General features: G+C 50.8%; 1 protein-coding gene across 2 annotated transcripts in view; it reads right to left on the bottom strand.

Moving 5' to 3' along the window:
* Positions 1 to 16,003, bottom strand: part of Pkd1 (polycystin 1, transient receptor potential channel interacting) — a 47,195-nt gene that overhangs the window by 19,670 nt on the left and 11,522 nt on the right. Inside the window, exons 2-15 of one of the 2 annotated variants that reach the window (XM_028760781.1) lie at positions 12,275 to 12,346; positions 12,089 to 12,160; positions 11,748 to 11,917; positions 10,579 to 11,250; positions 10,283 to 10,466; positions 8,936 to 9,156; positions 8,557 to 8,672; positions 7,915 to 8,041; positions 7,391 to 7,626; positions 6,163 to 6,915; positions 4,960 to 5,091; positions 4,576 to 4,751; positions 4,137 to 4,270; positions 53 to 3,675 (exon numbers count right to left, since the gene is read on the bottom strand). In XM_028760781.1, coding sequence (XP_028616614.1) covers positions 53 to 3,675; positions 4,137 to 4,270; positions 4,576 to 4,751; positions 4,960 to 5,091; positions 6,163 to 6,915; positions 7,391 to 7,626; positions 7,915 to 8,041; positions 8,557 to 8,672; positions 8,936 to 9,156; positions 10,283 to 10,466; positions 10,579 to 11,250; positions 11,748 to 11,917; positions 12,089 to 12,160; positions 12,275 to 12,346 — 6,688 coding nt within the window. The remainder of the gene's footprint in view (positions 1 to 52; positions 3,676 to 4,136; positions 4,271 to 4,575; positions 4,752 to 4,959; positions 5,092 to 6,162; positions 6,916 to 7,390; positions 7,627 to 7,914; positions 8,042 to 8,556; positions 8,673 to 8,935; positions 9,157 to 10,282; positions 10,467 to 10,578; positions 11,251 to 11,747; positions 11,918 to 12,088; positions 12,161 to 12,274; positions 12,347 to 16,003) is intronic. The other variant, XM_028760783.1, reaches the window with a different exon arrangement.

Genomic DNA, 16,003 nt, shown 5'->3' on the forward strand with positions numbered 1-16,003 from the left:
ATGAGACAGAAGAGGCAGGGAGGACCTGTTACTCTAAGTCCCCATGGCTGACCTGTGTTGAAGCCACGCAGGCCCAATGGAAGTTGAGCGGTGTCTGATCACCATCCTCCAGATTAGGGTCATAGGACTTGCTCCCATCCAGCACCAGGTCCTGTGTGTCTGACCATACCCGGTATGAGCCACCTTCAATGATGGGTACCAGACGCTCAGCAGCTACTGTCACGTTGGCCTGGATGCTCCGTGCCAATGGTGTGTCCCCAAATGAAACCACAAACACAAAGCAGTAGTGGCCCACTGGCAGTGCCAGCCGTGGCACCACCAACTGGGGCCGGCTCACATCCACACCAGGCAGTACCATTTGAACCATTCGTCCTGGCCGTTGGCAGCTAGCAGTTCGATACACTTCCCATCGATACTCGGTCTGGTATGAGACACAGTTGCGTAGATCAACATGGGCCTCCAGGTAGTTGCGCTGGGAACGCCGCATCAGCACTTGCAGAGGCAGCGCTACCTCCACTTCAGGCTCTCTGCAAGCCAGCACCTGGACAGTCACTGTGGCCTGTGCCACAAAAAAACTCACTAGGTTTGTAGCATTCACCTCTACACGGTAGTCCCCAGGATGCAGGTAGTAGTGGTCAGCCCAGGACTCCTCTGTCTCCTGTACTGGAGTCCCATCCCCAAAGTCCCAGTGGTAGGTTACACGCCGGGGACTAGGGCTTGTAGCAGCCTCAAACCTGGCTGAGCGGTTGGTAAAGCAGCGGCCACTTTGAAGTGTTACATACTGGATGATATCCTGGACTTCTACCATGAGTGTGAGGTTCACACCACCCAGTTCATTGAAGGCACGCACATGGATCTCCAGTAACCCTGCAGCCACAGGCGTGTAGGTGACATCACGGCCGGATAAAATGACTAACGAGTCACCCTGAACCTTTTGCAAGGAGAAATACCAAGCATAGGCAACTCGGGAGCCCCGCTGTACCCGAGCTGTGAAGTTCTTCTCAGTGCCTGTGGCCATGCCTGGCTCACAGCAGTTGGGTACCTGCAGCCCAACAACAGGCTCCAGCACTAAGATTCGAACCTGTGCCTGGGCACGGCTCACATGGTTCTCAGCCTGCACATTCACCAAATGGTCTCCAACCCGAAAGAAGCTGTGGGAGAAGTGAGGACTAGGGAGCACTTCTGGGATAGACCCATCAACCTGAAGTCGGAAAGTAACAGCAGAGCCAGCTGCCAGCAAGACTTGAAAGTGGACTGGCTGCTCAGGTGCCACCACCTTGCTGCTGGCCCACAGCACCAGGCTCACAATGGGCTCCTCTACTGTGAGATTGTACATGGCTGAGACCCAACTGACTGCATTGGAAGCATTAAGCCGCAGAGAGAAGTTGCCAGCAGTGGGGAAGCGTAGAGCAATGTATTGGCTGTACTTACTACCACCTGGCAAGGTCCAGCACCAAGTCACATTGGTACCTTCGGCCAGCTGACCCCAGAAGGGTACAGTGGAGCCAGTTGCCACAAAGATGCTATCTGGCTCACTGGTTCTGATGCTCAGGCCACCCACAGGCATCTGTATGGCCACTTCAATTGTGGCATTGACTGAGCCCAACTGGTTCTTAGCTGTGACTCTGATCAGGTGTAGGCCAGGTGTAGCAAAGGTATGGGTGGTGGATGGCGTGGAAGTCTCCCACCTCAGTCCTTCCTCCAGGTACCAAGTGTAAACAACACCACTGCCACCAGCCAATTCAGCACCAAGGGTGAGGCTCATGTTGACAGCAGCTGGATTGGGGGCTGCAGATAGGATTAGACTCTCCACAGGCTCCACAAAGTCTATAGTGCGGTTGGCTGAGGCACTGCCCAACATGTTAGTGGCCCTAAGATAGACATAGTAGGTGCTAGCTTTGAGTGCAGTGAGAGAAAAGCTCTTGCCACTGCCGATGAGGGTGAGGCCGCCATCCTGCTGGGCTGTCCAGCTATAGGAGATGTTGGTGCCATCCCTAACTCCAGCTTGCAGCTGCAGTGTGTGGTTGGTAGGGAAGCAGCAGCTGCCATTGCCCCCCAGCACCTGCAGCCCCTCAATGAGCTGCAGAACATAGATGAAGATGCTGTCCTGGGCAGAACCCACCTCATTCTCAGCTGTGACAATAATATTGAAGGTGCCCACAGAGCGGAAGGTGTAGGAAATAGTGGGGCCGCCTGGAATGGGTGTGCATCTGTCACAGAGCACCCAGGAGTAATGCACATCACTACCCACCTCCAACAAGGTACTAAAGCTCACACTACCATTCAGGGGCACCACTGTGCGGCTGGCATTGATGGTAAGGCCCCGCACACGCTGCTTTACGGTGACGTTGAGTTGAGTCTCACTATGGCTCACCTCATTCCAGCCAGACACCCTGACAGTGAAATCACCAGTGCTGCTGTAGATATGGGTGACCTCAGGGCCCTCATGCTGGCTGCCATCTCCCAGTTCCCACAAGTAGGTGGCAGGGCTCCCATTGCCCATGGCTGAGAACAGATATGGCTGCTGCAGCTCTAGCACACGGGAGCCATTGATCCTGATGCCAGTGACTGACACAGGCTCCTGGACCTCCACCAAAGCCGAGTCATTGCCAGAAGAGATGTTGTTGGACACAGTGACTGTCACCAAGTAGGAGCCTGGTTCTCGGTAGATAAATGTCACTTCAGAGCCCCCAATTTGGGTATGGGTAGTGTCTTCGTTGCCGAAGTCCCAGGTATATCGATAAGGGAATAGGGGCCAAGAATAGGCAACCAGCCAGGCTTCATCCCCCAGCTTCACAAACTGCCTCTCAGGCTGCAGAGTGATGTTATGTATCTCAGGTTCCACACAGATGCTGGTAAAATAATGTGCCTTGTTCACACGGCTTGACAAAACCAATGCCAGTGGGAATATGCCACTCCGAGTGAAGTTGTGTGTCACTGATGGATGCCCATGGACAGTCACATTGGGGGAGCCATCCCCAAAAGTCCAATCAAAGAGGTAATGGGCAGAGTCCCCAGTGACATAAGCCATAAGCTGGGCACTGGGCTGTGTGGGGATGCAGGTAGAGGGCTCTATGCGTAATACCTCCAGGACAAACACTTGCACATGCAAGCTCTGGGACAGGTGGCCAGCAGGGCTGGCTGCTCCTACTGTCACTGTGAAGTTCTGGGCCCGCAGGTATACATGCTGTACTGTAGTCTCAGGGCCTGTGAATACTGTGCCATCTCCCATGTCAAATGTCCATGTAATGTTGTCACCTGACTCCACAGAAGCACTGACCACCATGGGGGCTCCCTGCTCCACAGATAGGTTCAAATACACAGTCAGGCCATGCAGCTCCTGGAAGACCTGGATGTCTGCATATGCTGCCACACTGCTCACTGTGTTGTTAACCTCCAAGGTGACTCTGTAAGTGCCCGTCATGTTGTAGGTGTGGTTGAGTACTGGCTGGCTCTTTATTAGGACAGGTGAGCCATCCCCAAAGTCCCATGTATACAGGACACCATCAGCTGAGGGCAGTGGGTATGGGGAAAAGGTGATGGGTCGGCCGGCCACCAGGACGTTGCTGCTCATGCCAATAGCCACATTGGGGAGAAGAGTGCGCACACTCACTGGCACCTGCTGTGTCAGATTCTCATAGGTATTGAACACAAGGACCGTCAGGTTGTACTCACCTGTGGAGACATGGCCAAGTGGGACTTCCTACTCACAGAACCCCACCAAGCACCTGTTACTGCATGGACACAGTGTTCACACCCAGGCCATGGACTGGGCAGAGCACCCAAGTCCATAATGAACAAGAAAATGCATAGGACCATTTCTAAGCACAAGTGCATAGGGGTGACCATGGAAGTGAGTACCAGCACAAGCAGGAGTGCGTATATAGCACGAGTATCACACGCCAAGTATGGAGTGGGGCTGTTAGGGTGTGTAGCCTCAGGTGTTTCTACAATTAAACAATGACCCCGTCTTACTCTCCCTAAGAGGCTGAAAGTTGGAGACTAGAGAACCCCATTCCTGGAAATTTTAAATTGAGGACTCAGGGACTCTGTCAACCCCCAATCCTCGATGTGTGGGTGCCCAAAGGTAGGCTGTCCAAGCTCAGGACATGAAAGGCAATAGCCTCACCCCTCACCTGGGGAAGTGTAAATATGCGTGGTATTGTGTTCCACCAGCACCTGGGCCACTGTGGGGTCTGGAACCTGGAAGGACTCATCGTATGGAGGCTTGAACTGGCGGAGTAGCTGCTCGCCATCTCCAAAGTTCCACCTGGCAGGGCAGCAGGCAGATAGTGAGCAAGCAAGGTGAGTAGACAGGGTGCCCCTGGCTCTGAGTGAACTTCTACAACCACTCTTTCCTGGTTCATGAGTTCAAGGTACCACATCAGCTCTACTATACCAAGACCTCTGGCCCTCATGGCCCTACCCACTAGTACTCCCAAGGAGGAGGAAACTGTACCTCTAAACCAGGATTCCAGGGTAAATGTTAGGGGCTGAAATAAGAACCTGATGCCATCCCCAACCCAGACCCTATCCAGCTAGCCAGTGCCCCTCTCTAGACCCAAAGGCACTCACAGGAAGGCCACCTCCACAGCTGAATCCACAAGCACACCACCTGCCAGTGCCAGTGTGGCATTGGGGGGTAACACAGCCGGCACTGCAGATACCCACAGCCCATGCATCTTGTTCATTCGTTCCACAGTGACATTGTAGTTCACGGTGATGTTGCTCACATGGTTAGAAGCTGTCAGCTGAGGAGACAGGCATCAGTGGGTATGGCCCAGAGGCAGCAAGGACAGACCAATGGGTGAAAGGCCTCGAGCCCCAACTCAGCAGCCTCCCCACACTCACCCACAGCTGCAGCAGGGTCCTCAGGGGCAAAGCAAAGCAGAACAGAAGGCAAAATGAGCACCCAGGTATCCCAGGACCCCATGCCTCCCTCCACTGGCCTCTCCCTACCGAGAGCTTGAAGATGGCAGCACTCTGGTATATTACGTTGAAGACAGTGTTGTGGAATGTCAGGGACTGCTTATCATCAATGGTCCACCGGAAGGCCACATCTGAGCCAGCCTCCACCATAGGGCTGTACCGCTAGGGAAAGGACATGACATTGGCTGAAGCTATAATTTTGTTCTAACCTAAAGCTGACTCGGCTCTTGTCCCCCTGTCCCCCTCAGACTTACTGAAGAATTTTTTGTGTGGTGCAGGGTAGACAAGGGGGTCTACCTGTTGAACCCTGACTGCAAGGCACTCATGCAAAGGAGGGCAAGGAAGTACCCAAGACCATGTTGGTTTGGAGCTATATAGTGTGGGGGCCAAGCTTGGGTACAGAGAGCCAGTGTCGAGGACACCTCTCTAATCTACAGCTATGTGCTCTTAATTACACCTTGACCTCTCCCTCAATCCCTGCATTTGTGAAGTGGACCTAGCATCAGCAACATAGTCACCCTGACCAGCCAGTCCTCATAAGCTTCCTTCTCAGGTGGATAATCTTTTAGGAAAACATTTGAATCTCAATGGGCCTCAGTCTTGAAGGTTGATCCAGGTCAATGCAGAGCAGGTGTATCCATAGTATACAACTGGACAAGTTATGAGAGAGGGACAGACATGGCCCTTTAAATGAATGACTGCTGGTGCTACGGTGGGCATGCCCAAGATGAGGACAATGCCATCCCCCTGGGGTACTAAAGTAGCTCTCTAGATCTTGAGCTTTCAGATCCCACTTCAATAGGCACCTGCATCAAGTAGCTTACAAGCACTGCTGATCGCCCAGAAACACATGCAACTCGTGGAGGTCCAGGGAAGGGAGGGGGCAAGTATGATGAAGTGCTTCCTAAACTCTCAAGAGTAAGAAGATCTGAGTCTTTAGAACAGATGTTCTAACTGTGGCCTTCAGTAACTTACAAATTGTTAAATGTGGCTCAGGTGTAGCTCACAACAATAAAACCTGTCTACTGTGCACGAGTCCCTAGGTTCTATACCCAACACCACTAAGGAGAGATACAATCACTAAGTAGGCAAGGGCTCCCCAACAGGTCCCACTGGAAATCATGTAATAGACACTATCATCCCTAGAAAACAGCTGAAGGGCATCGTTTCCTCAGTGGGGGGGTGGCTTCCTGTTTTTACCATTTAGCGGGCTGGGTTGTACGACACACTTACCACCAAGATGCCCTGCAGCACTCGGGCCTCGGGGCTTGGCACAGCACGGAGGCCACAGATGGGCTCCTCAGCTGTCACTCTCAGGCTGAGGTTGGCCTGGCTGGCTCCATTTTGTGCCACAATCTCCACTGCATGATCCCCTTCCTTGAGCCTGGGCAACACCAACACGGAGAACAGGGTGCCATTGGCCTCTTCAGTGCAATCTTGCTTGAGAAAATCCACTTCAGGAGGGCAGACATCCTCGAAGGGAGCACTAGTATTGCCCCCAAACCACTGAGCTGTGGCAGTGGCATTAGCACCAGAATCTATCTGAAGCACCAAGACTGAGCCATTGGTTGGCACATAGATGTGGCCATCAAGGGCAATGGGGTAAATGACTCTCAGCCCAGCTACTGGAGAGACCACACTGAAGCTGCATGACAGGTTTTGACTGGATACTCTGTTGCTCACTGTAGCCCGGACCTCATAGTGCCCAGGATGCTGTAGTCCAGGGTTAGACCCAAGGCCCAGAAGTGGGGTAAGCCGCTCTGTGACCAAAAGCAGCTGTAGAGAGCAGACAGGGCCAGCCCAAGCTTCTTCCAGATGGACAGGCAGGTTGGTCATCCAATCTGAGGCATTGGTTGAAATGTACAGGACTTGGTCAGGACAGCTGGAAGCCAGGGGACAGTGCAGGAGGGTACCTGGGCCAGCATCATGCTGTAAGCCAATGATGTCACCAGGGAGCATAGGAGCATCCTGGCTGGGGAGGGAGACCTATAGACGAGGGAGGCAGTGTTATATCATATCTCCATAATAAAGACCAGAAGGACAACTGAGACAGTGAACAGGTTACCCATATCAGGCCTCAGCACTGTCAATGAGTCCCTGCCCCAAGGCACTCATGGCTGAGACAAAGAGGACATTGTAATACAGGGGACTTGCACAAGGAAGATATAGCAAGAGTGACTGCCACAGGTGGAAAGAACTTTCTCAGGGGATCTAAGGCTAGAAAGCAGTCAGCTGTTCTAAGTGAGAGTACAAGTTCCCCCTCAGAAGACAGAGGGCAGAGGACAGAGGCCCTGAGAAGGAGATGCGACTGGGCTCTGGAGCAGGATGCAGGCAAGAGCATGAGGGCAAGGCTTTTGGGCATATACAAGCCTGCAAGGTATCTAACTGAGAGACCATGATCTTGGGTAGATAGGGGAAGTAGCCTCAAGAATAGGTCAGAGACCCACACCAGGACACATACCAAGTACTGTGTGGGAGGCCCTGCAGGCACAGAAAAAAAGAACTCCTTCCATAGTGTATAGCTGGCCCTAGGGAGTCCAAGCCTTGACACGGACCCATTGACGCAGACATGAGAGTTACACAAAGCATCAAAGGGTACGGAGACATTGGCTCCAGGACACCAGAGTTCCTCAGGCACACACTTGGGGGCCGGCTCAGTCCTGTTGTCAGGCTCACTGCTGTCTTCTGGGGCCACTGCTGGGAAAGGAAGGATGCCATGAGCCTGATTCACTAACAAGCTACCATCAGGGATGTTCCACTTAGCCACTACAAAACCAAACCTTTATAAGTAGTTCCCCAGTCTCCACCATCACTCCCCTGCCTCTAGACCATGCCCAAGCAGGTACCACCCAATCTATCTTTGGGACAAGGGAACAGGATTTGGCAACTCTGTAGAGCCTGCCATCACTCTACTTGAGGCTGGAATCAGAAGGCATGAGAAAATTCCCACTTAGCCTCCAATTCCTTTCCCTTTCAGAGCCCCACCTGCTTCTCTTGAGGGCCGGTACATCTGCAGACGCAGCTGGACAGGCTCTTCAAGTTCCTGGGTCTCAAACTCTGCTGCAGTGAGAAAGGCTTCACGGCTAGGGCTCAGGCCAGGGAACACTATGACCTGGAGGAGATAAGACAGCCTCAGCTCAAAAGATCTACCCCTTGCAGAGTAAGTATAATAGCCCTCTCAAGGCCACTATAAACCTCATTTCATGTCACTTGGGAAGAAAAACCAAATCAAAGACATCTATGAACAATAGGAAGCCTGAACCAGGAAGATCATGAGTTCAAAGCCTGCTTGGGCTATACAACAAGACTTTGTGTGACAAAATAAAAATTTATCTGAGCAAAGATTCAGGAGAAGCAGATCTTTTCAGATAACAGCTTTCCATTTCTGTACTCTTGAGTATTTTTTCTAACTGTCACACTGGGCACACTAACAATTTTAATAACTTCTAACAAAACCAATTTGAGAGGCTTTGTTTGTTTGTTTGGTTTGGTTTATTTTTTATGGTTAGGGTGCTAGGAACTGAATCCAGACACTGAACCATATCACCAGCCCCCACCTTGATTATTAGCAACAGAGCAGTAAAGTAATACTGCAAAGGGTTCTAGAACACAGAAGGACTAGTCTACCTCCACGGGCTGCAGAGGGCCCTGGACAGTTTCCTGTTGTGCCAGTCGGTGCAGGGGTCCAGACAGGCCTCCACCAGATGCTCCCACGAGAAAGTTCTCAGCATCCCACACAGGCCCTAGGGGTGGTAAGTATGCAATGAGATGCCAGGGACAGGCAGAGGTGACACTGGGGAAACATCCAGGTTGGAGCTAGACTTAGGGCTAAGCCACTTGGCAGGACCATCTGGCTCCCTCTCATCTTGTTTCCTCTGTCTTTATTTCTTCTGATTTTGTACCAACCCAGTCACAAGAACAAACATTCAACAAACATCCATGGTCAATACTGAGCTGAGAAGACAAGCGCAGGGAAAGGTGGCTTCTGCCATGCAGCAGTCCATACCTCCGGGCCGCAGCTCGCAGACATAACTATGTGGTGCTGAGCACAGGTCTGTGTTGCACTGCCCAGCAGGCCCCAGCCGCACACAATGCTCCGCTGTGGCTGGGTGTGGCTCCCCAGGCAGCCAGTTCTGGCAGCTTTCCAGGCTGAAGGCCTCACCCTGGGGATCCAGGCCTTCTTCTGTCCCCTCCACAGATGAGAAACCAATCCACACATCCAGGCTCCTATGGCCAGATTCAAGGGAGGGCCAAACCATCAGGGGACAGCTCTGCCTTACCTCTGAGGACACACTCTTTATAACATCCTGGTAAATGGGCCATATCAGCCTCATTTTCCAAGAGGTTAAAACAGCCTCAGAAACGTTACCCAGCAAGGACCACAAACCTAGGCCCATAGCCACATTCATCTAGAATTATGTCTATGGAACCAGCTCTTCTTGGGTACCCATCTTAGATTTGGCCAAGGCTCCCGGGCTACCAGAGCTGAACGGAAACTCTGAGGGCTGTAGCAGAGGACTAAGACTGTACCTATGAGTGCTGCATGACAGTACTATCAACACAGCAAGGCCCTTCCAGAGGCAAAACTTAAGAGGTTCACAGCCAAGCTTAGGCACAGGTACATACACAGTAATGTATATATACAAAGGTACATGCTCAGGTGTGGGCACAAGCCTGGACACACACCCTGGGAAGGAGTCATAATGGAACCCTGGTCCCATGTAGGGCACTATCACCCATCAACTAGATCAATCTGGAGCAGGTCTTAACCACTCTGGACCTCTACATCCCCTTTTCAACAACACAGGCAATGTAAAGAATGTGATTAACCACTCACAAGACAGGTATTCCCATTCCACCCAGGGAGCAATCACCCGAGAGAGTTGGAGTGTACCCTTATCACCCACCCAGACAGAGAGGATTATACGACCTAAGAATATGTTCCCACAAGCCTGGGCAGGGCATAGGAGGCCAACAGGCTTTCCACAGATGGGACAGTATGTGGCATTGGGAGGGGAGATACTCAGGGGCTGGCATTGGGGGTGAGCACAGCAGTATGAGAAGAAAATACAATCAATAGTGACCAACAACTAGTCCTGTCAGCAGGACCCAGGGCCCTCCCCTACAGGGACAGGAAAGACTGGGGGCAAGGACCCCGCTCCACCTGTGACACTTCCCAGAAGCAGTTAGAGAAGCTGGCCCTACCTACATCTGCCTTTATATACGCGGAGCTGCCAGCAAAGGTCCAGTTGTCCTAGCTCTCCTCCTGAGCCTCTACAGGCTTCAGGGCTCTGTACACACCCAGAATTCTGTGCAACCTCCACCCACTTTGCCCTTTCCAGGACAGGTGTACCTGGTAACTTTGGAGACTAGGAAGTGCTGGATGGCAGGACTATCCACCATAGCCAAAGCAGCTCCAGCCCAGGTCCGACATTGCTCCTGTGCTTGCAGCCAGGGCGCCTTCTCTGCCACCAGGCGGTAGCAGTGCCCATTGCCAGGGAAGATCTCTGTGTCCGAGGGGCAGAGTGGGTGCACCACTAGTGATGCAAGCAATGAACAAGACATCAGGGTATGCCTGAGGCTGGGTGCCAGGCTCTGCCCTACCACCAGCTTACAAGAGAAGCATGAAAGGTGAACCAGAGTAGGTACCTTGGGCAGGCTCTTTATCCAAGGCCAGAATACTATAGGTGACCTCAAGGGATGAGCCTCCACGATGCCGTATGCCAAGTTCAAGGCTCTCATCACTGTGCACAAAGGATGGGCACACAAGCTCCAGGACAGTAGGTGCCACTTCTACTTGCACCTCTGTCTCCAGCAGAACTGAGCCAGCCCCCAAGGCCAGCACAACTGTCACGTGATAGCCCCCAGGTAGCACATAGGAGTGGGTGGCAGCAGGGCCAGCCATGTCCACCTCAGCGGAGCCATCTCCAAAGTTCCATCGTGTTGAGCTAATGGGCAGAGGGGAAGTAATATGGAAATCTGCTGGCTGGCCAGAGGCCAGGGGTCCATGGGGCCCCACCAGGGCAGCCCCTGGGGAGGCAGGAAAGGTGTGCTGAAGCAGGGTAGGGCCCCCACAGGCAGAGCTGAGAGACAGTGAGATGCTGGAACACCAGGATGAGCAGGCTGCAGAATAGTTAGAGGGCTGGCCTGCCCCACAGAGGCATTGGTTCTGTTCTGAGAGGGCCGCAAGGCCCTCTCCAGCTGAGAAGCAGAAGGCACTGCAGGCCTCGGTCTCCAGTGGTCCCTCGTGGGCAAAGAAGAAGGGCACTGCTGCCACAGCACCTGAGCTGTTGTCAGGTAGGCAGGCGACATATTCCTCACCTGGGAACAGACAGACACTGGTTCCAGGGACTTACTTTCTTTTCTTTTCTTTTCTTTTCTTTTTTTTTTCTTTTTCTTTTAAACAATTATGTATTATATGTAAGTACACCATAGCTGTCTTCAGACACACTAGAAGAGGGCATGAGACCTCATTACAGATGGTTGTGAGCCACCATGTGGTTGCTAGGAATTGAACTCAGGACCTTTGGAAGAGCAGTCAGTGCTCTTAACCGCTGAGACATCTCTCCAGCCCAGGGACTTACTTTCTTCTGGCTGCATCTGAGTGCATTGGCTGCACCAACCCTTTTTAAACTCCGTATCAGAGCCACCACCCCCAAAAAGGTCTTCTAGACCCTATCTGGCTACTATCTTCCCATGTATGCCTTTCCCTGGGCCTCATCTGCCACCAAGTCTGTGGCTCCACTCTCCCTGGGTCCTGCCCAATAAGAAAAAATAATGTCATTCTTGTCCTAAAGCCCCATACCCACTGCACTCACCACAGGCATTGTCCAATAAGGGGATACTGAGGAGAGGTTGGCCGGCCAGTGGAATGGGCCCCCTGCACGTGGTTTCCTCAGACTGTACCACATGCACCTGCTGTTCCTTTGCCCAGCGTGGCAGCCACGCCAGACCACAGTTGCACTCAAATGGGTTCCCGCTCAGGTTTCTGCAGGAGAGGAGCAGGTGTGGGGCACCAGACCAGCAGGGGTATAATTCAGCCTCCCACTACCCACAGCTCTCAAAACTGGGAGGGGCTAGGGAACTGGGCAAGATGACAGAGGAGGTGATGGGGACAGGAGTCCAATTACTGAGACCCACTAAAAACAAAGAAACTTACATTTCACTTAAATTAAATAAATTAGCAAACACGCCTTCTTCTAATGTAGAAATTCTATTGTTGCTTAAGTCCCTGCAAGAAAGAAGGATGGGGCAAAGTGTGACCTTCTGATGATAAGTAGCTCTTCTTGCTTGCCCTGAGTAACCTTTAGTGTGACAGGTATATCATCAAGGAAGGGATACTCACAGCTCTACCAGTGCCGAAAGGTTCACCAGGAGCCCGATGTCCAGGATCTGAAGTAGGTTGTGGGACAGGTCTCTGAGGAACAAGTGACTATGGTCATGATAGGAGCTCTGGGCTAGTTGAAGGCATACCTGGTTCTGACATGAGCCTCCCAGCATCTAAAACTATGGTTCCTCACCCCACAAGCCCCCACCCCTATTCTCACAGTCCCCATGAGGGCTTTTCTTGCTGGTCTGTGTATCGGGACACAGCCTGCGGGAAATCCTTTCCCTAGCCAGCAGCAGCAAAAGTTCTCATGGGAGCTTACAATGACCAAAGTGCTACAACTCTCTAAGGGAAAGTGGGAGCAAGGCAGGCTGCTGGGCCTCTTGGGCCTCTTCCGTGACATCCACTGGGCCCCTCAGTGGCAGATGACAAGATGTAGCAGGCAGCTAGGATCCAAGGTCAGGGCCACAAAGCAAGAAGTGGCTGTGGTCAAGTTTGCACACATTTTCTCATGAAAGATGTGAGAAATACTTAATCTGGGGAAACTGGAGTAGCCAGGGACTTCAGAACCTGCAATCACCTCAGTCCTGTACTGAGGAACCACAGAGTGGAGCCACACAGAATAACTGACCTGAGCACCTTCTATGTGGCCTCCACAGCTCTTCTCCAAAAGGAGAACCTTGGGTTACCTCCAGTACAATAGAAGGGCCCCACATCATCAAGGACTGGCTCCTTACACTTTTTACATAAGATTCAGGATTCGCCAGGGCTGGAGAAACCAGCTGGTAATAGAGGGTCCTCAAATGTTCCCAAGATGCAGTAGGGGCACGAAGGTGAGATGTCTAAGGATGTATCCCTGCTGAATAACCCCATAACACAGTGCTGATGATGACATATAATCTCTCCAAACCAACCATCAAAAACCCCAAATTCAGGGTTTGGGAGATGGCTCAGTATTGTTAAAGCAATTGCCTCAGAAGCAAGAGGACTGAAGTTTAGATCCCCAGAACTCTCATAAATTCTGGCTGGTGAGACTAGCCATATTGGCGAGCTCTGGGTTTGATTGAGAGACCTTGCCTCAAAGAATAAGATGGAAGAGTGACTAAGGAAGATTCCCTACATCAACCTCAGGATTTTCTACACCCATCTGTACACACATGCAAACATACACAAACATACCACATACACATAAAAATGGGGAGGAAATGCAACCCAGACCTCAAAAAAAGATGCTGTGAAGGTTTGTCTAGAGGCACTGTTGAGAATTAAGAAATGTCGGAATGGAACGTGGGGAGATATATCAAACTGTAAAGTGCTTGATGAGAGACTTGAGTTTGATTCCCCAGAATCCACATAAAAAGAAGCCAGGTGTGGTGGTGCATATTTGTAATCTAGTACAGAGAGGCAAATACAGGCAGATCCCTGGAACCTGCTAGCTAGACAGCCTGCCCTAATTATGCAAGCTCCAGGCAGATGAGAGACCCTGCCTCAAATTATGGTGGACAGTATTCCTTTCTTTGTTTTGTTTTGTTTTTGTTTTTGTTTTTTAAGAGGGTCTCATTATGTGACTCTGGTTATCCTGGAACTCTCACTATATAGATCAGGCTAGCCTCAAACTCACAGAGATTCATCACTCTCGGGTGCTGGGATTAAAGTCATGTGCCACCACACCCAACTGTTGGACAGTATTCCTAAGGAGTGACAACTGAAGTTGTCCTTTGTCCCACCCCATCCCAGAAATGTTGGGACAGGAGAGATGGCTCAGAAGTTAAGAGCATTTGCTGCTCTTGCACAGGACTCAAGTTCAGCCCCCAACACCCACATGGTGGCTAACAACCATCTGTAACTCCAGTTCCAAGGATTCAATGACCTATTCTGCCCTCTGTGGGCACTATACATATATGGGGCACTGAAAAACATGCAGGAAAAAACTCATACACATAAAATAACATACATCATAAAAAATAAAAATGAAGAAATGTGGGAACATGAACCGTACTGCTTTCTACTCTGTCTGTAAACTGGAGTAAAGATACTGAGAGGAAGGAGTCACAGAAAGGCACTGGCCTTTAAGCCTCAGGAGAGAATCAGGATGACAATGCCAGAGCCTGGCCTTGTAACTCAAGTCACCTGAAACCTGTGATGGAGCCAGAACATGCTATCACTGGGACAGACATGTATTTTCAAACCATGAACCTGTGCAAGCACAAAAAATAAAACATCAAGACAAGAGACAAAAGACTGGAGAGACAACTCAGCAGTTAGAAAACTTTCTGCTCTTCCAGAGAACCCATATTTGGTTTCTAGCACCCACATTGGGCAGCTCACAGCCACCGTAACTCCAGTCCAAGGGGACCCCGCATGCTCTTCTGGCTTCCACGGAACCTATGCATACATGAAAGATTGACCCAAAACACACAGATACACACAAATAAACAAATTATTTCAAAATCAGGTGGTGTTTGTTTTAAGACACAAACATAGGCAGGTCTGGTAGCACACACTTAGAAGCTGAAGCTTGTAACATGTTCTAGAGTAGCCAGGGCTATAGAGTGAGATCCTATCTCAAAACAAACTATAAAACCAACAGACCCAGTACCTTCTAAAATAAGCAACCTCTACACAAAAGACTCTACAGGAAATAGCGAGATACTTAAAAACAGTAACAAAACCCTAGGCTTGGAGACGCAATAGGGCTTCATCTAACCCACTATCTACAGGCCAATCACACCCTTGCTGCAAACCTTAGGAATAAACTATTCAGCAAATGTCAATGACACCTTTTAAGGCTAGTGATATAGCTCTGTAGCTAACAGCTCCAATCAAAAAGAAGAGTTAGAGAAAGCTTTCATAACAACTTGACTCTGCCAGGCAGTGGTGGTGCACATCTTTAAGCCCAGCACTTGGGAGGCAGAGGCAGGCTGATTTCTGAGTTCGAGGCCAGCCTGGTCTACAGAGTGAGTTCCAGGACAGCCAGGGCTATCAAAACCTGGCTGAGAAAAAAACCAACCCCCCCCCCCCCCAAAAAAAAAAAAAAAAAAAAAACAATAAAAAACAATTTGACATCTACTGACAGAAACAATATAATCATGTTTTTCACCCTCAAAGTCTGCAATTGTATTAATGTCATAAGTCTAGGCCCAACTCTAATGTCAGAGAGGAAACTAGGACTCCACTCATAAAGCCAAATAAATGACCTTTTAGTGTCAAACTCTACCCAACAACCTGCCTCCTTTCTAGCTCCAGGTTCTTAGTAACCCTCAGTCAGCCCTGACATCCATGTCCAGTGAGGCTCTTGGGGCAGGAGACCTTGTATCACCCTGATTCAGAGGACAGCCCTTCAGGTCTACACACCACTCCAATTCTCTAATTCATTTGACCCACATTCCCCGTAAGACTGTGCTTAGTTTTCTGATGGTGATGACTACCATCAAGAACATGCTTCTTGCAAAGACCTCCTTCATTCCTTTCCAGAATTGGAGAGACAAAACCTAAGAGGAAGCACCTTGCCAGGTAGTGGCACACACCTTTAATTCCATCACTTGGGGAGCAGAAGCAGGCAGACCTCTTGAGTTGGATGCCAGCCCAGTCTACACAGTTCAGTTCTAGGACAACCAGAGCTATGAAGAATGACCTTGCTTCAAAGCTAACAACAACAAATGAAGGAAAGAAGGAAAGAAGGAAGGAAGGGAAGGAAGGGAAGAAGGAAGGGAAGAAGGGAGGGAAGGGAGGGAAGGGAAGGGAGGA

The sequence above is a fragment of the Grammomys surdaster genome, unplaced genomic scaffold, assembly GCF_004785775.1.
Source record: "Grammomys surdaster isolate TR1022 unplaced genomic scaffold, NIH_TR_1.0 126612, whole genome shotgun sequence".
NCBI classification, from domain to species: Eukaryota; Metazoa; Chordata; class Mammalia; order Rodentia; family Muridae; genus Grammomys; species Grammomys surdaster.